This window comes from Serinus canaria, chromosome 10 (genome assembly GCF_022539315.1).
Source record: "Serinus canaria isolate serCan28SL12 chromosome 10, serCan2020, whole genome shotgun sequence".
NCBI classification, from domain to species: Eukaryota; Metazoa; Chordata; class Aves; order Passeriformes; family Fringillidae; genus Serinus; species Serinus canaria.
The window spans coordinates 19,339,683-19,367,016 of NC_066324.1; the positions used below are offsets into that span (position 1 = coordinate 19,339,683).

The following is a 27,334-nucleotide window of genomic DNA, read 5'->3' on the forward strand; positions in this document are numbered from 1 at the left end:
AGCACCAAAATTCAATTTGCAAGAGTTTGGGAATCACAATTCTGTACTCTTATATATACTTTAAGCAACAATACTGAGTCTTTATAACAGAGTAGTTGCTTCTAAAATCTATTTTGTCTGTATATATATGTCATATATATATTTATACACACATACTCACACATATATGCACACAGGGCAATTTTAAATATCTCTGTAAAGATATTGGAAGAAACTTATCCCATGTTCCATTTAACACTGTTTTTGTTCCATACATTAGTTCTCCAACAGTTTTTAATTTTATTGTTTCTGTTTCTGATGATGAAGAGTTTGTATTATTGGGGGGATTGTCCCTCTTCACCCTGGCTATGGTCACCATCCCCAAGGGGCCCAAGAGTTTAGAGAATAAAACATAAATACAGGGCCTGAGTGTGTTGTTAGAGCCAGCCATTTCTGACAGTCTTTACAATGGGATAAACACTGTCTGTCTACAGCCCCCATGTATTTGAAAGCTACGACAAACATTTTACTGAAATGTAAATAACTGACATCACCACTGCTCAAACAGGAGGTGAAAAATCTCTCTAAAAATCCCAAACCCAAAAACATTGCCTGACACAAAACAAACCATTAATGGTCACTGAGAGAGCATGTCTTAAAAATCATGAGCATTGAGACCCTTTTTTATAGAAAAAGGATTAAACCACTGCAGTCAATTACTTGCTCATATTCACACATTTTTCAGTTACAAAATGATACCCTTCTCTAAGGAAGTATATTTTCCCCCTGAAATCTGTTTCCAGTAAGAATATTATTCTGAATTAGTAACATAAATAATCATACTTAAACTTGGCCTGTTCAAAGGCAGCTCCTTCTAGATTTGCATGAAGAGAGCTGGTAAGTAACTATAAGCACTGTGGCCCAATTTATTAAAAGCCTCCAGTTTCATTTTGTGATTCCATTTTAATTCCACACTTTAACAATTTATTTTGCACTCGCTATTATTTACTGAGATTTTTGCAGCATGCAGAGAGCCTGAAGGAGAACAGGGCACAGCTATCCCCACACCCATCCAAAATCACAGGAAGTTTTAGAAGCAGAAGCAGTGAAACCTTCTTTGTAGGACTTTGTGCCTTGTGAGTATATGGGAGAGCCTCAGCTGTCCTGTTTGTGCTGGGCCAGGGATCAAACCTGCACCCTGCTCTGCAGCCCTCTCCCCAGGAGCAGAACTCTGAGAGCTGCAGTCACTTAAAGGAACCTTGTCACTCCTGCTGTGGTGGAGATCTTTTTCAAACTAGTGATCAGTAAGAAGCATCATATAAAAGCAATTCCACTTAAGCAGATTAACTGTTGCCCTTGAATTCCAAAAAACCATGAGGTTCCCTCCGAATCCTACTGAATGTGTGTGCCATATTCCCAGTGAGATGGAGAACACACACATTAAGGGCTTGTCTAAATGTCACATGTAAGTGTTGGACAAATTTGGAGTGATTTAACTGCAGTGTTTTAGCTGCAGCTGAGCCAGGTGAAAAGGCCACTGCCCTCAGCTGCTGTCAGCAGCCCTTCAATGGCAACAGAATAAGTGTCTGCCAACCCTGCCTAGCACAGACCTACCCAAAACCACACAGGACACTTCTAACATTTAAAAGCAGGACTTTTGAAGCCTGAATGAACAAATTTTAGGAGGAACTTTAGGGAAGGGATGTTCTGCTGGCAAGTGTAAGGATGACCATTGAGAGGCAGTAACCTCTGACCCAGGTCAGGGTCACAACCTCAGAAATGTAAGTACTCCAGTCAGCTCAGGGCCTCGTGGGTATGCAGCAGACAGTTTGTAATCAGTAGATCTTTTCAATCAGGAAAGTATTAAATCAGGAAACCTCACCTCTTTACATAATAGGGAAATAAATGGTATAAGCATAAGCAAGTTAAGAGTGTAGCTGCAGTCACACTAACAGGTTCTACTGCTCTCAGTACCCTGGTTCCCCAGAGTTCCCATCACAGGACATTTCTGTGGGAGTGCTGAAGGCAGGCTTGAGCACTCACTGGGGGATTCCTTGTGCTCTGAAACACACAGCTACCCTCAGTGATGGATGGGTAAAATCAGTCCTTCAAGGAATGAACATGCATAAAATCAAAAGAATCATGGCAGGACAAGTGCTCTAGTCCTGCCACTTCAACCATCAGCTCTGCCTTCTGTAAGAGTTTTTCTTTTAGCATCAAAGGCCCATTCATAGGAGATCTTAAACTGAGGGTTATCAGATCTTACTGAGAGCTTGAAGAGTCCCATATGACATCTGCCAACCTCAGGCCAGGGCTTTCTGGGAACATTTGCATGCACTCTGCTGTTGTGGCTATGTGTGTTTGTTTTCCTAATGTCCTTTTAAACAAAGTAGAGGTGAAAGTGAATACAGCTTCCTTCCAGGATTTCTGCCAGAAAGGGTGAGATACACAAACCCAAGGACTGCCTTCCAATAACCCAGAGCACACCCAAAGCAGCAGCACCACTGGTTGGACACACCTGGGAACAGTACTCCAGGCACACACAACATCAGGATTTGTGCTCCTTGCCTGCCACCAACACGTGGCTGGAGGGGCACAAACCTATTTAAACCTGGAAGCATATGGTGCTTTATGACTTTAGTGTACCTCTTATGCATATGTCATTTAAAGACACCTGAGCTACATGTTTCATGAAGCTAATGGCCAAACTCCAAGGCAGATCCTCAAAACCTGCACTTCAATTTGCTTATTCTTCACAAATCCTTTTCCAGCACTGGACACAAAGCTCCTGCTTTTTGTAGAGCTTCATCCCACTGAGCCAATGTGGGCACATCAGGAAGTGTTTGGAGATCTAACAACCACTTGAAGCAAAGCCAAGCACATCTCTTTCATTTGTTAGCACTCAAATCTGCTGTGTTGCACAGGGATCCAGCAGCAGTGAATGAAGAGCAGGTAAAGTGCTGCAATAAACAGCCAGGACTCCAAAATACACAGTGGTTAAGATGCATCTTTGCCTGAGAGAGATTTCTCAAATCTGAGTATCTAGAGGATTTATAAACCTTTCAAATTGCATTAAACAAGCACTTCTTGCTGTATTAGTGGAATCACTTGGCCCCAGGTGCAGAATGGGCTGTGTCCAGCAGAGCAGGAAGGCAGAAACAAGAGCAAGAGTGACCACAATAACCATGCAGGCATGCAGCAGCCTAGAATGTTCTCACACCATGAAAGAGGTTCAGAAGTGAGAGAAAGCCTTATTCAGTACAGTGGAACACATCAGAGGAAGGCAAAGTCCAAACAGAAATTGTTAGTGTGATCTGATTGCACCTGGAGGCAAATCCCATTGAGACAGGGCTGCAAATCTTTTGTGTGTGGCCTTTTTTGTGATTCAAGTTTGCATAAATATTACACCCCACCCTTCCAGGCTGTTTCAGCACAGTCATGGAATTTCTAATGAGCTGAATAACCCTTCCATTCTGCTGAGAAATTTAATGGTATATATTTTTCTTATTTACTGTTACAAATACCAGCTCAGCAATTCATTTCATGATCTGTAAAACCAACCCTTTTTTTCTTGGTGAGCCTGAAAACATAAATTTTTCAGGCAGTGCAAACTATTAACAAAAGAAAAACCCAATGTTTCACAGTATGAATGAAAAGAGGGGTTTTGGATCAATTATATTTTGTAATAGCTTTGCAGGACTTCTTGTGAGTAAGAAGGATTTCTAGCAAGTGGCAAGGATCTATTGTAGTGAACCCTGTCCTCCCTCAGGGCAATTCTTTATTCAAGCCAGGCCATTAGCAAGGGTAAATCAATGTTATCAGCTCACACACACTGACAGCTTGTGTGGTTCCCACTCCCCCTTCCTCCCCCCACATTAGGTTATATTTTTATGCTCTCCAGGGAAATTCAATTAACAGCGTCAGTCTCCTCTCAGTCCAGGACTGACACCAGCAGGGCTCTTTCAGTGCCCACTGCCATGGAAGAGGTGGCTGTGGATTTCTGACTCCCAGGTTAACAAGAGAATTCCCATCCCCTCCTGCAAATGGCCATGTGTGATCTGTGTTGTGAACACTGAACAGTTACTGAAATCAATCCCTCCTGACCTTACTGATCAGGACACTCAGACAGAAAAATACTTCTCCAGTGGGAGCTGAAACCCCAAATCAACAACAAAATAACCCATATCTATTAATACTATCAAATTTAGGTTTTAATTCCCCACTGCAAAACCATGTAAACAATTAATGAGTAACACTTAGTTGCAACTCACATCTCATTTTAAAAAATCTCAGCAGATGACCACTAGTAAAAAGGCTGGATACAACTCCACATTCCAAAGAATTTCCAAGGATTATTATATAACTTTCAAATAGATTCATCTTTTCATCACAGTCATGCAATAACATGATTTCTGTATTTTGAAATCAATAAAAAATGAGGTTTTCAATAATTAATGGAAGCCCTGTAAAACGTGAAAATGGCACAACTCTTCCAAAACACTCTTAAGCTTGATGAGCAGCTCCAAGGCACTCCAGAACACAGTGAGGAGCCCGTGCATCCCAGGCAGCCTCCAGCATTTAAAAGCATGTGCCATTAACAATTGTGTTCTGCACACTGACCAAGCTGTGAAAAACATCAAGCAGAGCTCTCATTTTCACAAACATCAAGTCTGAACCACAATGATGCAACCCCCTCCTCAAATTTCATTAATTTGGTTTCTTCCAGAATTAATTTTCATTATGTCTTGATCACAGATAAGAAAGATAAGTATTTTCTAGTGGTTGCAGAGAGAACAGAACATAATGTTCCAGCTGAAAACCCAAATTCTGTGGTCCTAATGGAGCAAAAAACCACATTACAAGTCAGAAAGCATTGTGGCAGCAGACTGACAATGAGGAAATAGGAAAAAAGATGCAAATGCAGTGCTATGAATAAAAAAAAATTTCCAACATTTACCATAAAGCAAAACATGCTCTGGGCTCACATCACTTTAAAAGAGTCCAAAATGCAGGAATATCCCACATACATGCACATCCTACCTTCCTCCTCCAGTGAGGACCCACTGACTTTGTTGAACTCTGGCAAAACTCAACATCAAGATTGGTGTTCCAGGAAACCTGGATCCAATTCTTTCCTCTGTTTTCTGCTAATTGGTTTGGCCTCTTATTGTAAAAGCTGTTAGTGGGTAAGCACTACAAGCTAGATGACTGAAATGACCCAGGTTAAAAACAGTCCTCATGAAAATACAGGGGGAAAAGTGAAACGTGCTACAGCAGACACTGCTAGTTACAGAGAGGTCATTTATCTTCACCATCTCACATTAAACATTCCCAAATCCACCCTGATGAGACTTGAGGGCAAAACAATTTCTAGGTCCATCACAAGTCACAATACCTCTTTCTCCAGAATCCGAGAGATCTCTCCTAAAGTCCTGTCCAGACCAGGAACTTTGTGGTTCCCCAAGGAACAGCCATCCTGCATTTGGAGGTGCTTCAGAAGGTCTTTTGCTAATCTCTGTAACCTTCAACAGAAAACAGAGAGCAGTTAAAGCAAAAACTGCCTTATTAACCTACATCTTTGTAATGAACCTCTGGTAACATGAAGAAATCATGAAAATCTATGTTAAATATTGTTATCATCCATTCTGAACAGGATGCTAAACATCCAGGGAGATCCTGCCAGCTTGGAATGACACTGCACTACCTACTTTTTCAAGGAAACAGCACAGACACAGAATGAACAGTACAGCCATAAAGGTGCTTTATTAGCTGAATTCCTTTCTGCTCTTTCCCTATTCCCCTTCCACAGCTTATCCTGCTAGTTTTTGCCATCCTCATTTCCAAATGGTTTCACCCTATTTAAGATGAGTAAGGGAAATGGAACAGCAGGACCACCTGGCTATTTCTTATGGGCACCATAAAAGAAATGACTCTTCAGGGTTATTTGAATAAGAGAAAAGCAATGGCTTTGCAGCCTACCTCAGAAAGGGCAGTTTATTAACAAGGGTCAGTAATGAAGCCAAAAAGCAGAGGTTAGGGTTAGGTTCCATTTCAGTTTTATACATCTGCACCTGGGCTATTCACCTGTGCTCTGCTGCTCAGCACTGAGGGGAAACACCCAGAGCCAGGGCACAAAATACAAAATGCAGCAGTGAAACCACAGCCAGAGTTTGTCCTTCTGTGCCCTGAGTGTGAAGGTGCAGGGGTGAGCAGCAAGGCAGAGGAGACAAGGCTGCCAGAGTCCCTTAGCTGGAGACTGAGAGCAGTCAGGAGGAGGTGTCACTCTGTTCCTGCCATGGATTTGGTGCCACTGCCTCAGTGTCCCCTCCTGCTGCTCTGAGTGACAAGGCTCAGGGCTTGCTGCACCTTTGCTTTCACCTACTGGGCAACCTGCACTGGAGTGGGACAGAGCTGGCAACTGAGCAGGAGGAGTGCAGACACTGCTGGGACTACACACAGAAGTCCAGAGGAAGGAAAAAGAGGGGAAGGGTAACAGTGCTTATCATAAAATGGAGATGTCAGGGTTAAAGGGCCAGAAGGCATTCACCAAGTGACCACAGAGCATTGGAAAGGAAAAAGATTACATTAATCAGTCTCCCAGAAGTGAGACAGGAGATGGAATGGCTGGAGAATGCACCACTACATATTAAAAAAAAAAAAAATCCGCAAAATCAGAGTAGTAATTTGTAGAAGAATAGAGACTAATCAAGAGACAACAGGTACTCTGTGTCTTCCCTTTGAATAAATTAGGAACTTCATTAACAGCTTTCAAGACATGCTGAAGATACATATATGTTCTTGAAGTACAAATAAAAATGATTTGTAGAATTTTGAGTCTTGGACTTCTTATCATCTGGTCAGCTGAGCCCACTAATATACAACCAGGATTTTTCTATGACAAGAAAAATAAAAGGAGATTACATCCTGATGAGATTTTTTTGCACTGCTATTTCCTCTGTGGAAAATGAGGTTGGAGGAAACCTCTGTCTATCTCCATAAGCCACAAGCTAAAATGAGAAACAAAACTAAAAGCCAAAGCCCAAATAACTGCAGGACATGGACAGTAAATCAAAAGACCACAGCACCAATGAGAAGTGGAACTGCTGCAGTCCACAAGCAGAGTATTTTCACAGAGTGGGATTTAGAATGGCTATTGCCTTGGCAATATCCTAGTACATTAAGCAAAAAATACTTTATTTCTTTGGTATATCTACTCAAATTCTATTATTAAAGCCTATATAAAGCCCACCACCCTATATTGTAACTTCATCTGACAAAAGACAGCAAGACAGGTTTCCATTTGCTTCATTTAACATCACAGGAATGGAATTCCACCAGGATTAACCACAGAGGCTGAAGAAAGGCACTTCCCTAATCTCCATCAGGCATCAGCATAGAAAATGTGTAAGGTTTATCAAAACACGACTCACAGGGACTCAAAGAGAACATAATCATATTACACTGAGCCTTCAGCTGGCACAGCTAACACAAGAGTCTCTCTCTTCAGTCTCTTAAGATGCTCCGTAAGTTCAGTTTCTGTCCTCACTTTAAAGACAACCTGTACAGTACTAACTCCCTGGGAAAAGCTTCCAGCTTTCCATTTCTTCTGAAAGTCTTTCTGGATACTTTTAGCAAAATTCAAACTTTCTAAGCATGTGTTCAACATCACAGAGTAAGAAACTGGAAGAATGAATTTCCAATTCTGCCACAATAAAGAATTACCTCTTACATCCTCATATCCTACTGCACAGGGAGTTTCTTACCAAAACCAGTCAAAGGTGCTGTGTGATCACATGGAGAGGAGAGGGGAAATAAAACCTGCCTCCTCCCACCCAGTGAGCCTCGGAAAAATTATTTAAATACCCTTCAAACTGACTTCTAGGCCGTGCCAGAGAAATAAGAATAATTTTTGGACTGTTTCAAAGGACTAGAAATCCATGCTAGAGGACTCGTGCTTGGATGCAGAATTTGCCACTGCTATGAATGGATTTGGAAAGAGAGAGCTCTTTGTACACACTGGACTCCTGGCACACTCGTGGTATGCACTGGGGATTACTGGGACATGGCATCCACACCTGATCCAGTGATTCTGGAAAAATACCATTGAATCAAAATCCAAACACTGCTAGACAATTAATCAGTCTTCTTTCTGTCCCCCAATTTTCACTCCCCCAATGCTTACTAAGCCATACACAGAATGATAAATAATTGAAACTTTACTGGGCAGGATAATAGAGAAAGTTAATGTTTTTTCCCCTTGAATCATTTACATCTCACTTATTAAGTTTTTAGTACTCCTCACAAATGGATAATTCAGAATGCAGAAGAAGTATCAGAAGGATGTAAGGCCCTGATTTGTCTTGGAACACCACCATAACGTAAACTAACAAACTGTATGTTCAGCAAATACAAATACAGTGTCTGATCTTTTTCCACTGCAAATGGGAAAACAAGGGCTATTCATATCAAAGGCTTCTAACATGGGCTAAATACTTTTAGCAGGTTTAATATATTTTATAGGCCAAAGGAAAAAGATCTGTCAGTATTTCTAGGCCACATTTCATGGCCAGAAAAAAGCCCAAAAGCCTTGAAATAGCAGCATCAATGTATCCAGCACTTACGGGTTTAACCTGATGTCTGGGCTGGGCACTGATGCCCAGGGAAGGAAGGGTGTGCCAGGGATGGGCACTGATGCCCAGGGAAGGAGAGGAGTCTGCTCCATGCCGTCCTGCCAGGCATCCCGCTGCCAGCTGGACACACAGCCGGACACACGGCCCCGACCCTGGAAACACTGATCCCCCGGGACACACGGCCCCGATCCACCCGAGACAGGTGGTGCCAGTGCTGGAGCGCGGCTGTGGCAGCTCCCGCCCCAGCCTGGGCAGAGCCGTGGGATGCCCCAGGAGCTGTGCCCGGCCAGGAGCTGTGCCCGGCCAGGAGCTGTGCCCGGCCAGGAGCTGTGCCCAGCCAGGAGCTGTGCCCAGCCAGGAGCTGTGCCCGGCCAGGAGCTGTGCCCGGCCAGGAGCTGTGCCCGGCCAGGAGCTGTGCCCGGCCAGGAGCTGTGCCCGGCCAGGAGCAGTCTCCAGCCAGAAGCTGTGCCCAGCCAGGAGCTGTGCCCGGCCAGGAGCAGTCTCCAGCCAGGAGCTGTGCCCAGCCAGGAGCAGTCTCCAGCCCTGGCTGCTGCCCGTGCCCCCCCGGTGCCAGCCCTGCACCCAGCCCAGGGCCCGGCACTCACTGCGGGTGTGCCGTGGCAGTGCCATCCCACAGCCGGACACAGCCCCCAGCGCTGCCACACCCAAACCTGCTGCAGCTCCATACAGCTTGAAATGGACACCTGAAACATGATGGACAAACCCTAGAAATACTCTTTTCTGAATGCTTATATTTGCATTCCCATGAGAATGTTTTAGCTACTTTCTGAAGAGGTTACCTGCCCAACCATACCCGTTATTTATCTTGTTTTAAAGTTTACCTGAATTTTATTTTATTTACACTCTAGCTCTTCTACAGTTTCCACAACATTTTGGAAATTAAATTTTGTGCAAGTACTTCCAGTTTCAGAGATTTTCTGCTTTTTTCCTCAGCAATCAGCATTTTGGTATAACATCTTATAACTGCCCTAACTGGACTCTAGGCCTACTACACCAGGAAAACCTACAAGGCGAGTTTATCCTGAGAATACACTGATCTATTAGAATGAAGGAAAGAAAGTACTGTATCAGCTAAAGACATCCTGCTTTGGGCTTCTGAAAGAACAAACTTCACACTACATTCCCATCTCCTCTGCAACAGACTCTCACAGGAAATATTTCTTTTTCTACCTCTTCTTTTCGTGCTGCAGCCTCTTTCCAGGATAACAGTGGTTCCAATATCTATACTATCTGAAGTATCCCTTTACAGTTAAAAACAAAAGGTAAATAAAAAGAATACATTAAAACAACTCCTTGTTATGTGAGGAGAGACTAGTTAAAATGTTAGAACAAAACTTCTCCCCCTGAAACCTGCTAATTCCTTCAGGCCCAAGGCAATCTTTCATTACTTTAGTTTCCCTGTTGTATTGAAGGATGACAATTATACTTTGCTACCTGGATATTTAACACTGAAATACATGGTCTTGCCTCTGCATTTGAAAATATTAAATAGAAGTAAATAACCCTCTAACTTTGTGAAAATGTTTTCCTTCCCTTTTCAAAATGTGCTCTGATGGACACCTGAGAATGCTCTAATGGACACCTGACACACCTTTTGCCATGTTATCCCAGTACACTGGACACTAAATAATTGCTCAGATCAGTTCCCAGAGAACATGAACTAATACCACAAACCCACCACCAGCATCAACAAAATTACCTAAGTGCCAGCAGGGACCAACCAAATGCACTCGAGAGAGGCAGGGAGCACCTGGCTTCTCCAGGTGACAATGTCCACAGTCCCTTCCTTGAATGTCCCTCTTGGCATGTGAAACAGTTCAGAGACCAAAATACTGACCCTACGAGGCAATATTTGGAATTATCCCATCCCTCTCCCTAATGCACACCATCTTTTAACAGATACTAAAAACCCAACTGTCCCAGCCATCTTTTAGAAGTCATTTCTGTGGAAGAACTCCTTGGAGTCCTTGACAATCCCAGCCATGAACCAGTGCTGCAGCACTGAGAAAGGGACAGCCACTGTCTATCAGAGCAGGTAAAGCCTGTCTGCTCACTGCTGTTAGTGCAGTAGCAGAGCAGAGCTTAGAAAGCACTTGGATCAGTGCTTCCTTAGTGCACAAGGGTTTGTAAATCTGCAAACCTTAACTAGTAAGAACCACTGAAACAGGCTATCAGTTGCATCAGCAAATCAGTGGTCTCATAATATTAAAGTGGCCTAATCTTAAAGGTGATCTAAAAAGGCTTTTTACCTGCCAAAGACCAACTCTGGTTTCTGTCTTTCTTCTGTAACAACTGACAACATGACTCAGAACTAAAATCAGATAAGAACTTGCATTCCAAAAGTGGTTCTAGTTGTGAAGACACTCTCAAGTTTGGGGGTAGAGGAGTGGATAAAAAAATGTGGCATAAGAAAGGAAGCATAAAAGAACTTAATTCTAAACCATATTGCTTCTGCTAGGCAAATAAATAAACCTATCAATTGAGTCCCACTTTAAACAGATTTTAAAAATGAGCTTCTCTATTTTTAAGCTCCACATCCCACTAAGTCAAAAGATATTTTCTGTTCATTGGTACACTTCCACTCCAATTGAGTACCTCAAACCTTCCCTTGGAAAAGACAAAACCTCTTCCCATGGTGGCCATTAACACTTGTAAACTACAGCTGTACAGTTTCTTTTGTTTTGACCCAAAGATTGCATTTAGCATTCAGAGGTGTTATTTTCACCCCCTTGTTCTGGGGTGGGACTTTTCCCAGTAACTGTGCAGAGCTCCTGAGAGCAGTGCAGACCCCCAGCTGGCAGCAGTTTGCACCCAGCCAGGTACAGGCAGAGCATCCCTGGCACACGGTGTCCTCTGAGTGCCCACACAGCTTCTCAAGGTAACAGTGCTTCCTTCAGACCTACTGCTGCTTGTTCCTTTCTGCTGACTCCTCTTCCTCCTGGCCTTGCTGAAGTAGGATCCCCTACTTACTTCTGTGTTTTCCTATTATTTTTCTCTATATTAAGACTTGGTTGTGCCATGTTAATAGATACAGCCTAGGCTAAAACTCTTGCCTCATAAAATTTCTTGCCCTCTCATTCTTTCTCTTACAGAAAGAGATAATACTTCCCTATTCTTCTTCCATTTTCTAATATGTGATGTGCAAAGTAAACACATTTTAACAGAAATAAATGGGTTTCTGGCTGACTCACAGACACTGCTCTACTTAAAAAGCCAGTTCAGACTTGAGCTCCCATTTTCACCTGCTTGATTTCAAAGAAGCTCACAAATATTTAAGCCCTCATAGCAGGTAAAAAGTTGTGTAATTTTGGAAATAACAATAGCTATGGTTCCTGAAAATATATTTAAAAAATTTAGATGTAAGCAGCTGATAAATCTCTAGGTTTTTACATGAAGACTGCAAAGAGACCTCCCAGACTGTGATGGAAGTGAGCTACAGAGGCCATCACTAGCTCACACCTGAAAGGGCACGGCCCTACTGAAGGCAATGAAGGAAGAAACTAAAAAAGCAGATGGAACTGAAGATGCTGCCTGAAAGCAAATAAGCAATTAATTACATAAAGAGAAAAGAAAACTGTAAATTTGGGATCAGTCTAAAGATTTGAAAACATTTTAAAAAAATTTAAAATCTGAGTTTCCCTAGCACTACAACTGAGACAGATCTGACCAAGTTACATCACTGATCATCTCAGAATTTAACAGACACAGGAGCTTATTATTATCTTCAGAGTCAAATGCAGACACTTCTACTTGCTGATGACTAGAACCCAATTTTTTCTTTTCTAGCAGCAAAGAAAAGCAAAACACAAAAGCTACAAATCTGGAGGTCTCAATATCCCATGAAATTCATCTTGCAGAAGGAAGTGCTGATGGCCAAGAAACGAAGCCAACTCTTTCCCATGTGTTTATGCAGGTGTGCCATCTGCTGGAGATGGGTCGTTTTCTTGTGTCAGAGCCCAGTGATGGATTTTTATTATTTCAAAATACATCTAAGATTCAGCACAGTTTTCAAGCTTTTGAAAAGCCTATGTAAAATATACTTGCATACAGGCTAGCTGCATGTACATCAAGGGGGTCTAACTGCAAGGCTCTGAACTGCTTAACCACCAGCAACTTGACCAAAATGCCACCTTCCTCAGCAGTTTATGGGTGATGGAAACAAGCACACAACAGACAGGATCTGGTACAGGTTATCACCTCAGGCTGAAGACAAATATCCCCAATCTGAAAGTTGCTGCAACTTCAGGATGAGGGGTTTTGACTCCAGCTCTCGAGACGCCAGAGCCCCTTGACTGATGGTGCAGACTCCCTAAGGCCAGCTCCCAGCAAGGCACACACCCCATCTGCCCACGGGGAGTGGATGTCTCAGGAACACTAAGAACAGCCCAGGCTGCATAATCCCCTTCACTAATCTGTTTGTTTCCCCACTTCTGGCTTAGGACTCTTCCCAGGCTGGCTGTGCTTTCCTAGAGCTGCAGGAATGCAGGTAAGCTGTCAGTGAGCACCTGTGGGAGCTCCCCACCTCTCCCTGCAGGCTGCATTAAGAACACTGGGTCTGGTTTCTCTAGAACCTGGCTCCAGCTTTCCCCTGTGCTCCCTCGTCCTGGTACCAAGGAGACAGCAAGCATTCACCATCCATCTTTGCCATGCCATTTGTGACACTGGAGATCTCCAGAACCCCAGAAGAACTTCCCATTATCACATTTTCCTCCAGGAGTAGTATTGTTTACTTATTTCCTGATACATAAGACATCCCTGAAATCATTACATATTTCCCTTTCTGCCGTCTCTGAACCTTTAGCAATTGCAGCTTATCTGTTCAGAGACAAAGAACTTCACATCCTATTCAAAAGATGGAAATGACCCAGGTATTTGTACCTGATGGCATTCTTTTGTTCTGGTTTTGCTTGTTTCTAAATAATTTTACTGAAGGATTTTTACGAGCTGCTGAGTACTGAGCTGATACTTTCCAGGAATTACCTATCCCATCTGCTAATTCAAGGCCCATGCCTTTATGAGAAGATATAATTGAGTTCTGTCTCTCCCCCACATTGGGTAGCACTCCACATACACTAGATTTCACCTGCCATTTTACTGCCTGCTCACTCACTCTCTCCATAATTATCATTCAGCACCAATTCTTGTCTCTGCTGTCCTGAATCTCTGCATGATCATTGCACTGTCCCCTCACTGCTGGCCTTCTTTTTCCAAGTCATTTGAGAACATGTTGACCATCACAGAACTGCAGAACTCTACTGGTATCCTCCCTGTCCTGCCAAGGACTGATGAAACTGCACTTCTTTGCAATTTCTTAACTGTTTTGCACTTAAACTACAGCTGTATTGTTTCTTTTAAAATCTTAGGTAATAGAACTTACCAAAATCATCCTGGAAATCCAAATATTTTGCATCTTTTCCCAACTGGTTTCAATGGAATCAAAAAACAAAAGCTGAGCAATTTTCAAACTAAGCAGAAGGAATTTGTCAGTGATCACAGATCTTGTTTTCATCTTACCATCCAGCTGTTTTCATCTGTGCCTCATCCCTGACAATAAAAAGGTCTATTCTTTAAAGCCCAATGTCAGCCTAAGACATCTGTGCATTAAAACATTTGTGTTTCCACCACAAGAACCTCTGTTTCTGACCAAATGGAGGTCAAACATAAGATTTCCAATCCCAGAATTGCAGCTGAATTTTCACCCATCAGTCTTAAAGTACAAGACTGGAACCTTCTTGTTTCCAGGTGTGAAAAAGATAAGTGTATGTTCTCTTTACCACTGCAGGATGATACAGAAGTATGATATACAGGTTAAGATATACAGTGTCTTCAGAAAAAATGACACATTAATTGTCTTTATTGCATTTACTGAAGTCTGACCTTTTGTATCAGGGACTGATCTGTAACTCAGGATGGCAACATGCCCCAAACTGAGGGAAACCTTCCACTCCTGCTCCACCAGAAATTTCAGGGGCACTTCTGTGACAGGGGAAAAAAGCATATGTCTAAAATATACAGAGATAAATGCTTACTTGGCTTTAAATGGTGAATCAGACACAGCATTTTTTGCTTCCATCAAGCTCTCATATTCCTTTGCCCTGGAGGAGAAAATATTCATTATTATTGACTATTGTCTAGAGTGTCCAGGATGTAAGAGCAGCAAGCGAGTTCAAGCCTTTGGGTTTTTCTGCTTCATACTAAAGCACAGCATTTCTGTCAATGCTGCCCTGTCATAACCCAGAATCCACTGGTGCTTAACTACTGGCCATTGGCCATTAACAATTTATGATTGACACCACTGCTTTAAAATAACACCAGTACACAAAAGGTGGATTTAAGTTGACTTTTCAAATGGTAGAAAATTTCACAAGTGATACATACAACTGTAGTAATCTACTGCATATTATAAAATGATTTGTGAAATAATTCCATATATTATGAACAAATATATAAATAATATTATTATATAAAATATAAATGACTTGGACATGCAGTGCAGACCAGATTAGTACATCAGAGAGATGACAATTAACATACAAATAATTGGTTGTATTTGCAGGCACAGAAGCATTTTTTATGTAACTACTGACTGTAGTGTAACATAATGAATGTCACAGAAACACCTCCACCAAGGACTCCTTTACTGCTGGCAAGAGAAACACTACCTCTTTAGTCCCTTAAAAGTATTGTTTACACTGGCCATGTGCCAAAAAGCAGGAAGAGGGAGACAAGACCTTTTCCACTGCTTCTTTTCACTCCAGCCAGTCTGTGCCAACAGGTGAAATCCGTGAGTGGTTCCTGGAGCAAGGCAAGACCCACAGCAACAATCCTGCACCCCGTTTCTAACAACACACATGTAAAGCAAAACTCATCCAGGCACTGCAGTGATGCAGATGCATTTCTCTCAGATACATATATTAAACCTTTCTTTCTATTTTCTGTTCACCCAAATGATTCAAGTCTCCCAAGGCTACTCAGATTTTCCTTTCCTTTCCTTTGCCATTCCAACTTAAGCCCCACAAAAATATTGTTACATCACCACCAGCTCTGATTTGTGGGTCATTAATAAAACCATTAATCACAACTGAATTTAGTATTAAACATGAAGGTGAAATTCCTTTATTAACCTTTTGCCTTCTTCACCAGAAACAACACATTTCAGCTTCTGTACAGACAAGTCAGTCAAGCCTGAATTATCACCCCAAATCCCTGTTACTAAATGCACACAGCTGGAATGCTTTAAGTCCCCTGCAAAGCCTGGACCAAGCTCCTGCTAAGCACACCTCTCTAAGCAACACCTCTGATGCTTCCATTCAGCTTTCACCAGCCCTGCTTTTCCTGTGTCACTATCCAAACATCCTCCTGCTAGCAGCACATACATGATAACCTGAGACAATTTACTTATCTATATATCAGTTGTTACTGATAGCACCAGTTAAATGGCTTAGGGTTATAAATATAATTAATAAGACTAGTGAAACTTCTCAACACATCTCATATCCCACTGATCACCATTTGTCCCCTCATTCACCTCTGCCCTTCATGGCTTTGATACTGCAAGAGTGATTTAAGATCTGGAAACTCAGGAGTGTAACAGGAACCTATTTGGTTGCAGTTATTATTTTTTCCCAGTTTAAAATATCACAGCTTCCTAGAAACTGACATGAATGTGACATTTCAAGTGCTGAGGCATAAGGGCATTCATTGTAACTATTTATTTTCCTAGAAAAGAGCTGCAAATATGTACTAAAACATGGTGTGTAGATAATCTGCTGACACCTATGAAACTCTAAATTAGCAACATGAAAATACCTCTGCTTTATGTTGCTACTGGACATTTTTATTAGTAAGTCTTTTGTGTTAACATCAGAAAATCTTCTATTTAACTGTGAGTTATCTTCAAGGACAGCAAAGCCATTGAAAACTCTAGCCATCCTTTAAAAGTAAAACCAAGCTTAATGAACATGAACTTCACAGCTCCTCAATATAACTTAGATTTTCAAACTTTCACTGTATTTTTCAATAGTACATCACCATTGGAAAATGATGGCCCTTTATTCCTGTTTTAATCACAATTTTTGATGACAAATATGCTGACTCACACAGCAGTCTGACACATACAAACTTCAAATGTTCTGAAAAAGTTTTTCTCCTATTTGTGCCAACAATAAATTATTATGTCAACTGGCATTCCAAGGCCTGACATTCCAAGGCCTTTGACTAAATTCAACAGAAGCCACCCTGGAGAAATAATTAAAACTGGACCCAGAAATTGCATTAAATCAACAGGTCATAGGAATAACTCTTCACCCTGAGCATTCAGAAACCTGAAGAACATTAGCCAGTTGTAACAGTGATATCCAGTGGATCTGCTCATCCAAAGAGGAGAGCAGTCAGAACAATAAGACACTCTAAGAGTGGTGTGGTTTTGGAGACTGATGTGCCTGCTAGGAGTTAATGAAACATCTCACTTTACTGTAGCTCTAAAAATCTGTGTGTGCTTTCTTCTCTTATTTAAACCATTCTTGCTTAAAAAGGCAGAGAAAATGTGTAACAATACCAAGGTGAGAAGAATTTTTAGAGAGAAATGGAAAAATATGCTCCAATATTCAGCTGAGCATTAACCTGAGCGGGGACCATTCAGCCATGAAGAGTGACACTGCCAGCTCATGATATAATGACGTCCTGCACATCACACTGATTTGCAAATGTCACTTTTTAGACTAAGAACAAATTGCACGTCTGACAACTCACTTTCCACTTGAAGATATTTTTAACTTTCCTCTTGTTGTGACAGGCAAAAAAAATGATTAAATTTAGTCATGGGATTTGACACTACAGCAGGCTGACTTCTATTTGTTGATTACTATTGATTTTCTTTGATACTTCATTTAAAAATCAATAGCTAGAAAGAAAAATAGGCATGGTTTACACAAATTTAAACATGCTATTGTATGCTAGAAGAGGCTACAGTTTTGGCAGGGCACTGGCATCCAATTATGAGAAAAGCTCTTAACAGGTGAAACCAAGGGCTCCAGATCGATATTCAGTTTTCTTTCTCAATCAGAGAAAGTGGCCATAAATTAGGCTCATCAGTGTTATTTTCAAGACACTCCCAAAGCAAATAATTTTACATTTTTTTCAGGCTTCCACTGCACTCACACTGGAGGACAGAAGGTAAAGTTTAGAACAAAACTCAGAAAAAAATAAAAATAAACTGGTACTACCTGGAGTTCATCCGTGCCTTCAGCTTTTTGGCTTTCTTTTTAATTTTCTGTTTCTCCTCTCCATCTTTTAATGGTTCCACAGGAACAGAACTCTCAATCACAATGTCCACAATGTACTTTTTTAATGACAGGTGCTCCTGCAGAAAGTAGTGGAATAATATTGAATGGTATAGTATGTGATGGAGAGCATAGATTATCTTCCCAGGAAAAAGAACAGTGGTGAATATTTAACGGAAGGTTATGAAAATGAAGCTAAATTTTAAAACAAATCTTGGGAAAAAGATAATTTCACACTGGAGAGAACAAGCTGTGCATTTTCTAAAAATGAAGAAACATTATTAAAAGAAGAACAACAAATAGTGTGCCTTCTTTTCAAGAAATTGTTACCTAACAAGTATGGACTCCAAGCTGACATCCTCTCTCTCCTCCAAGCTGCCTTTTACAGCTACAAAATCTGCCCTACCAACATAACTCATTACAGGAAATAAGCTAATTTTGGTTTTTATATTAATTCTTCATCAAAATCTAAACATGTCTTAACCTTCATTAAAAGATGTATTTTACTATTCACTACTTACAAGGTTACTACTTATTAATAGGACTATTACTTTCCCTCTCACATTAAAAATTTGAATTTAGGTAAAATATTGGTAAAATTTCAGTTCCCCACAGAAGAAATGCTAAACAACCAGTTCAATGCCAGATATTAGACCAATTTACACAATTTTTAATATACTGAGGTTTGTATCTGTTTTCTTACAAAATACCAAACTTTTTATGAAGTACAGGTCACCAAGGCTTATTAGGATCATTTATCCTTGAATATTATTATGGCCACAACCAGATGTGGCTATTCTTTCCCTTTTGGTAAGTACCCTTAAAATTCAAAGTAAAAAGTGACATGCTAAAAAAATTTATAGACTATTTTCCAAAAAACAACCTCTATGTTCTTTCATTGATTCAGGAAAATACTGTGCCTGCTGAAAACAAAATAAATCTCAGTGAAATTTCCTGGAAAAAGAGCATTTAGTTTTTGGAAAGCAGTGCTGCATGGTGTAACCTAGGAATATATATCTGGTGGAAACAGTAAATGAAATACCCATTTTAAATCATAGGAATGCAAAATGAATACTGAATTAGTAGGTCTAATTCTACTGAAGGAGTACTGGACATAAGAAATCCAACATTATCCTCTAAGCAAATTCTGAAGGTAATGTTGACTTTCCCTTTGCTCCTCTGCCTACCTTGGATGAGTCCCAGCACACCTGAGAAGTCCTCCTCAATGAGCTGTCCAAGCTGTTCAAACCATACACATTGCCACAGATTGCTCTAGCTGCTTGTAAGGTAATTTTATCAGCTTTTGGAGGCATTTTCCCTGCCCTTAATATTCTCCATTTAGTTTTAGCAAGAAGGGCTTAAAAGAAAACCTCCTCGGGGTACCTCCAGAGGCTGTGCCCTTGGAGCATCACTGCAATGAGTTAGTTCTCCACCAAGCTGCTGCAGTGCAGAATGAACCATCCTTGTCCTGGCTATGAACCTGCAGCTCAATTCTGTCTCATCAGAGATGTATCCCTCAACACCCACTCAAAAATACCTTTTGCACTAATTTTCTTTTCAAAACCAGAAATCCAGGTTCAAAGTGCACAAGAAACAGGTAGGTTGGAGTTTGACAACATTAAGAAAAGGAAGGGCTTCCTCAGAACAGACCATGACACTGCTGCTGTGCTACCAGGCTTCAGGGTACCTGTGGCATCTACTGGGCAAGGTATTTATGAATGATTTCCATGGGATTTGGGATGAACATCCCTGCTTCCCAAAGGTACAGGCCAGCACCTCCAGGAGCCCACCTCAGGTCTCTGCAGTGAGCTGCAGCACAGGTAACACACAAAACTAACCAGGGCTGCTGCTGTGCCTCTGCATCTCCCTTCAGCAGTGCAGCTGGCATTCTGCTTCATCACATCTTCAAACTGTCACTGCTCCCAGGTGACAGCAGAGTGGAATGAAGTTCCCACTGCACTCTGAGGGCCACCACACCACAGCAGGGCAGCCAGGCTGCTGTGCAGCCCCACCATGTGGTATTTTCCACAAGGGTCACAGGATGAGGGAAGAGACGAGAAAGTTGACTCCATGCTTCAGAAGGCTTGATTTATTATTATATGATAGATAATATATTAAAACTATACTAAAAGAATAGAGGAAAGGATTTCACTAGAAGGCTGAACTAAGAATAGAAAAGGAATGAATAACAAAGGCTCTCTCAGACAGAGACCGGCCCGGACAGGTGATCTGTGATTGGCTCTTAACTGGAAACAGCCTGATGAGGCCAATCACAGATTCCCCCTGTTGCATTCCACAGCAGCAGATAAGAATTGTTTACATTTGTTCCTGAGGCCTCTCAACTTCTCAGGAGGAGAAAAATCCTAAGGGAAGGATTTTTCATAAAACATGTCGGTGACACCACCAGGCAGCTGTAACTGTGGGGTCACACTTGTGCTGGGCACAAAGCAAGGAGACAAAGCTTTGCAGCCCCTGCACAGACACTCATCTCTTTTTTCATCATCTTATCTGTGATTAGCTGCTGACTCCAAGAGAGCTGTAGGGTTCAACAAGCACATTCATGGCCCAGGCAGTGGGGCCAGGAGAGCAGCCACGATGGTTGCACACATTTGTTCACAGGAACTGGAGCACTCTGTGCACCACGGTTCTCAGCGTTCTCAGCTTTCACACAGCAGTGTGGGCTAATATCAGACTTCATCCACACAGCTCATTAAAGTCAGGCCAGAGTAATAATACCTTGTGTCACAAAAACAATCTCCCTCTGAAGGTACAGATCAAAGCCTGGGATTATCACCATGGGCAGACTGACACCATTCAGGTGTGAAACAAGAATAACAAATAGCTTAGGATTGGGTGACAACTGGCACCTGAGGAGAACTGCTGCTGCATCACCCTCCAGAGCAGGGGAAAAATATTTACCAGTGTGTTTTATTGAGCTCCCACCTGAAAACATGGAGGTTTTAGAATCCACTGAGTCACACTGAAGTACAGGAAGTCCAATCCTTTAACCAATTAAACTCTTGAGTAATTTTACCTGCACAGCCATAGTTGGGCAGGGGAACACACCACAAAAATAACAACCATCAGAGCATAAAAAGGAGTTAGGCCAGTGCAGTGTTTTCAAAGCCAATTTTTGTCATCCTTTCATCTAAATAAGAATGAAACTCATCAGTTTGGGGTGGGTGTATTTTTAATAAATGTTATGCACGATAACAGGGTAATCTGGACACTTCTTCCTGAAAGCCTTTCACTTCTTTGTAATTATTATTTTTATATAAGTAAATGCTAAGTGCAGTCAGAATTTCTGAGATTAAATTAATTTATCCTCTCCCCAAAAGCATTCTGGGTTTCTTCTTATGGCACCATGAGGGGTCATCACTAGTCTGCTCCTGTGCTAAGCTGAGCACATTCTGGCCCCAAATCCTCAGATACTGGGAACCACCAGATCTTTGGAGAATTTATGCCATTATAAATGCAAAACATTATAAGTAAAGGCTCTTTAAGGGAAGCTGCTGTCATTATGATCTGTAGTCAGCCTACCAAAACTTTTCAGGGCAGTTTTAGTTTCAGCTGTATCAATTTAGCTGTGCAATTTCTCTGAAGCTGTTTTAAAGGCTTATGTACAATTTACTGGTTTTGCTAGCTCTGTCCAACACTTTTGATCTCAGGATTAAACAAGAGCCAGCATCGATGGTCATTCTGTATCAGACCTCTGCCATCATTTTTCATACTTGATACTCATCCTCTGAGCTGCACAGCTGAGATCAGCAACATCACAAAGTAAGGGCTCAGCTCGTGTGAAGGTGACAGAATCTGTGCCACAAAGAGCAGGCACTGCTCTGGGCTGGGATGTACAGCTGCAAGGTAAGAAACAAGAACTGAGTGCTGCCATGGATTTCTTCATGGTCACCTGTGTGTGTTCCACTCTGCTCATGTGATGATGGCTCAGTGACCCCTTAGAGCAGAAATACTCCTGCTGCTTCTCTCCTGGGTTATTGCCATGCATTCTCCAAAGCTGAGAGCTACTGGTAAAAATCCCAAGGTATCCTGTACCTGTCTCAGGGAGGACCCTCAGTCTCCAGCTGAAAAAGCCATGAAGTAAAAGTAAGGTAGTAAACATCCACCATGGGATATTTAATGACATTTTGTACAGACACATGTTGTTATTCAAATTTTTACAGAACACTGAAGTAATTTCTAGAACAACTGACATAAATTTCTGTAAAAGTTTATAAATACTTTGTTGTAAATAAATAATAAATACTTTATTTACAAACAAGGTGATAAAGGCTAATATTATTGCCCATGTAAAACTGCAGTCACCACAAAGCAGACAGAAAACAGATTATTTACAAAAGATGTCTTTGCTATTCCTTCCTTCTCCCTCCATTCTCGATTGTTCTCACTTTTGGTCAAGTCAATGAAAATCCTGAGGCTTTCCAAACACAACAGATGGGCCTCATCCATGAACTACATGAGAAACTGAGTTGCCAAAAGCATTAAAGCTAAAGCTAATAAGGTCAGCTCTGAAGTCACATTCTTGCTGGTTATTGCCTAGTCCCCTTCCACTGCCTGAACCAGAAAATCTACCCTGTTAGTCTGATATCTAGAAGTTGATAATTTTAGTTGACTAAGCACTTCTTATAACCAATGTTTTCTCTGTTTCTTATATGACATGTTTACACTACAAGGATACCAGCATTATAATCAATATCCCCTGAAATAAAAGTAATTTTTTTCAGACTCCAGAACAAACATGATTGCAAAGTTTTCCACGGACAGTGCAGCAAATGCTACAGAATGCTGAAATGCTACATTGCTGAGCAGGGTCCACTTCTGCTTGGATGAGGAAAACCATACCTTAAACTGGATTCTGAACCTCAGGAATCTGTATAAAATACAACAGCTGCACAAGAAATTTCCCAACTGAGATCCTCTTCATACAACAGCCATTCACAGGAGCAATATTCTTCAGCAGCTCTCCCCACTGAGTGTCCTAATTACAGCAAGAGCACCCATGGATCTGTCCCTGGCAGGTGAAACCTTGGATATGTGTTTATCAAACCAGAACACAACTGTAAAATTATGTTCCTACCCCATTTTTTTCACTGTAACACTTGGCTCTCTGCATTACATGTAAGTTATTATTCGTTTCACTACTCAGACAATATTAATAGGAACTTTATTAAATTGTGAAGTGTGCCAAGCAGAATTCTTCCTAACAAAATTCCCTCCTTCTAAAATTAGAGGTAACCATAACACAAATACTTATTTCCTGTTCCTTTCTTTTTAAGTAAGTGTTGCCTTTTTATGAATTCTGCCTGGGGCATGCCTGCACAGGCAGGACAATATTGCAGCAAAGCCAAGAAAGAATACAAAAATAACAGAATAAGCAGCCTTACAGTATTTTGGCTGTGCTGGGGCAGGGCAGCCCCAGCTGTGTTCTTTATCCCTGGCCTCCCTCAGCACAGAGTTGGCCCGAGCACAGGCAGGGACAGGAGGCTCTGGGCTCCCTGGAGCAGGAGAAGGCAGGAGCAGCAGGGTACCCAGGGGACCAGGGAGCTGCTGGCACCTGCTCCAAGCTCAGGAGGCAGCTCTGCAGGGAAATCCTTGTCCAGCAGGGGCAGGCCAAGGCCTGGCAGTGCCAGAGCCACCCAGGGCGTGAGCCAGGGCTCCTGACCTGTGCTCCATCATCCACAAACTCACCGAGCCACAGATCTGCAAAAGCCTCCTGCCTACTGGACTTTCACCCAAAAAAACCAAGCCAAAATGACCTTACTGAATCTCAGAGTTTGTCGGTTTTTCCCCCTCTGTTATTTTTTCATTTTCATTCCCTTCTATATTTCTGGATTCTGGCCAGAACTGAAGCAGAAATGCCAAAATACTGTAAGGCTGGTTATTCTGTTATTTTTGTATTCTTTCCAACCTTGAATCCCCAAGTTCTGAAAGAAAAGGCATTCTTATAAGTGCTCTAACCCAGTTCTGCAGACCAAGACAACTTGAAAAACATCTGTCTCCAGCAATTTATCTAAACTGAGTCTTCAGAACTTCCAAACACTTGTTATTACTTGCCCTGTCACATCAGCATTAAAATATAAACACGAGGAAGACTATAAAGAAATACTTGTAGTAGCTTATATCACATAATAATAGCTGTCATTCATTTACCATTTTAATATAGAAAATACATATATCAAACTGAGGATTTTCCATAAAAGCAATGTACAGAAGGAATATATTCTAGCAAATCAATATGTAACTATTCTGAAGCCTACATATATCTTTTGGATTTACATCTCTACCTGTTTCAAAATAAACAATATCCTGTAACTGCAGAAAATCATTAAAAAGTGTTTTCACTATTTATTACCAATGTCAGGAATAATGGTTTCTTACTTGTGTATATAATCACTGAAGGGATATATTTGCCAAATTTTGAAGGGTTCACTTCTAAATCACACTACCACAGGAGTATTTGTTCATGATTTTACTACACATTTCAACAGAATTCCTCACTATTTTATTTTTTCCTCATAATCTAGGACACTATGTAATATGGAAAACAGATGCTGAAGCAGACTATGAATTATATCAAAAGCAAGCACACTTCAGTTTTAAACAGTGACAGCCTGAAACACAAATGATCAGTAATTCTCCATCATAAAGAGATGAAATACTCTTATAGGACCACAAGTGATGATCCACTCCAAAATTTGAAGAATCATAACAAGTTAGGTATTCCTTATTAATTTGAATTAATAAATGTTACTAGAGGTGCTATATGTATAAGAAACAGATTATAATGCAATGAATTTTCAAATATTATTTTCTCCAAATCAAGATTTTAATTATTCCCATTTCTGTGCTAGACTGTACTTTAGAAGCTGAGTTGAGCGAACTAAAAAACTTTTATTATTCATTCAAAACTGAAGAGTGACCTTTCATTGTACAACTAGGTTTCCCTTGACATTTGAGATTTAGGGTTTTTTTCCATGAGGGACTAATCCTGTTTTTCAGCATGGCCAAACAAAAAACTGTTTTTACTGTTGATAGTGACTGCACTTTCAGTCACCTTGCTTGTCCATGGATTCAATGACACAACAGTCTGCCACTAAGATAAATAACAAAGAATATTCTTAATAGGAGCTTTAAGTATTTCTTCAGATTTTTAATACCATTCCTACGTGTAACTCCAAAATGTGGGAACAGAGGGTGAAGTAAAGGTGTCTGTTCTGTGTGATGAGAATTCTGCATCCTGCAGGAAAAGCATCCCTGCAGATGAGGGAGGAAGGCTCTGACTTTATCACCTGGCTGCAAGGACAGCTGAGGGGAAGATCACAGTGCAGCTGGGCCTGCCAGCAGCAGTTTCTTTAACTGCCTGTGGATATTGGAGATGCCCAAGCCAAAAATAGGAAGGGTGCAGCTGCTGGCAGTGATCTGTCCCAATTAAAGGCACAGCCAAGAAACGATTAATCACGGACACTTTTGCCAAGAAAAACAATACTTTATAATAAATTAAAGGTAAGAAGCTATTGCTCTGCAAAGTACAAAAAACTAGCACTGATGTATGGGGTACTGAGGGACCTTCTGCAAGCTGCAACGTGGATTAGACTTTATAATCATTGATTTTCATGACAATGTCTTCCAGGACAGAATTATTCACAGCAGAATGACAAGGCCAGAGCTCCTGGACTGAAAGGACCACAGGTACCCATGAGGTATGAAATATCCATAAACAAGAATGAACCACAGATGCCTGGAGTAATTCCACTCCTCCAGCAACACACAACTCTGCTCTAAAAGACATCCTTCCTTCCTCAGGAAAAAAAAAAAAATAAAAGAGTAAAGCCAACTCAACCAGAACCTGAGGCTTTACTGGGATGGGGAGTTCTTGTTTGCAAGTGATTTACAGATTGTTTCCCCTGAGCAACAGAGAAGAAAAATGGGCTACTGTTGGAGAACTATAATAAGATGCCAAGAAAAGAATTGGATCTACTATGGAGTCTGTGGAAAAAGCAAACAGGAATATTGTTGTACATATGACAAAACACATGCAGCACCATCCAGCCCAGAAATGGCTGCAGCACCACCAGAGCTGGGCCAGGGCCACCTCCCTGAGCTGGAATGGTCATAATGGAGCAGCCAAATGCCAGGAGAGGTGAAGGGCAAACACCAGGGCAAGAGCAGGGCTGGACACACTGGGCACTGAGCACACTGTGGCTGCCCCTGCATCCCTGCAAGTGGCCCAGGCCAGGCTGGATGGGGCTTAGAGCAGCCTGGGAGAGTGGGAGGTGTCCCTGCCATGGCAGGGGTGGCACTGGAGGAGCTCTAAGATCCCTTCCAGCCCAAACCAGTCTGATTCTGTCAACACAGGAAGACATGTAACATACATCTGAATGTTCCAGAATAAAAAAGAGAACTATGAATTGTGTATAGTGGTTTTTAAAAGCCACATCCCCACAGGTATTAACCTCTCCAACTCCTCTATTAGATGAAACTAAAAACGTGACCCTGCTTAGTATTGTTATTTTCCATTTTGCTTAATCACATCTTTTAGACAGGCTACCAAAGGAGTTCATAAAACACAACTCTTCATTTAAATACACAAACTTGAAAACACTCTCATTCAGAAAGGAAAACAGAAGCATTTTTTCAATACTGCAAAGGCTAAAGCAACAAAAAACAACAGTGATATATAATTTAATTGGAATGAAAACAGAGTGTATTCAAAAAAAATTAGCAAAATCCTGGCACCACCATGTGTCTAGACAAGAAAAATCCTTGTAAATACAGATGAAGAGCAACAAGGGTCAGACATTAAGCTATTGCCACATTTTTTCCTTCAGTAGTTTCCTCTGCAAGAAATAATGGAAGCAGTACACACCTCTAGGAAAACAGCTCCTCACTCCTAAAATCTAAAAACCTTTCAGAACTCCCAAGTGCTGTGAACAGGAGCTCTGGCTGTGGGTGGTGCTGGCTGCAAAGCTCACCTGGCTGGCACAGCACAGCTCTGCCTCGGGCTCCCAGCAGCCCAGCCAGGGCTCATGGCTTCACCTGGGGCAGCTGCCAGCACAGGAGGCACTCTGTAAATCAGAGCTGGGCAGAGCTGGGCCAGGACAGGCCCCCAGTGCAGCCCCAGCCAGCTGGGCAGCCACACTCCACAGGGAGCTTTAGTCACTGGCCAGCAGCTTTTCCTAAAGGAACGTGTGTGGGCTCAAGCAACCAGGTCTTTATAGAAATCCCCACATTTTAATGCTGTCAGTCTTCAGACAACAATCACCTCTCTGCTCCATCATGGGATTATGTTCTCATTTGATCTAAATGCACCTCTTAGAAGTCCTTTGTTGCCTTTATATATTGACAAAAGAATCAGTTTTCTCTCCTGATAAGAAAAAGCACATTTTTCACATATGCAAACAACAG

The 27,334-nt window shown here is 41.5% G+C and overlaps 1 protein-coding gene across 3 annotated transcripts in view; it reads right to left on the reverse strand.

The window, feature by feature from the left end:
• SCAPER (S-phase cyclin A associated protein in the ER) overlaps nt 1-27,334 on the reverse strand; it is a 138,711-nt gene that overhangs the window by 63,518 nt on the left and 47,859 nt on the right. For all 3 annotated transcript variants that reach the window (XM_050978442.1, XM_050978441.1, XM_050978440.1), the window contains exons 21-23: nt 17,855-17,991; nt 14,660-14,725; nt 5,375-5,501 (exon numbers count right to left, since the gene is read on the reverse strand). In XM_050978442.1, coding sequence (XP_050834399.1) covers nt 5,375-5,501; nt 14,660-14,725; nt 17,855-17,991 — 330 coding nt within the window. The remainder of the gene's footprint in view (nt 1-5,374; nt 5,502-14,659; nt 14,726-17,854; nt 17,992-27,334) is intronic.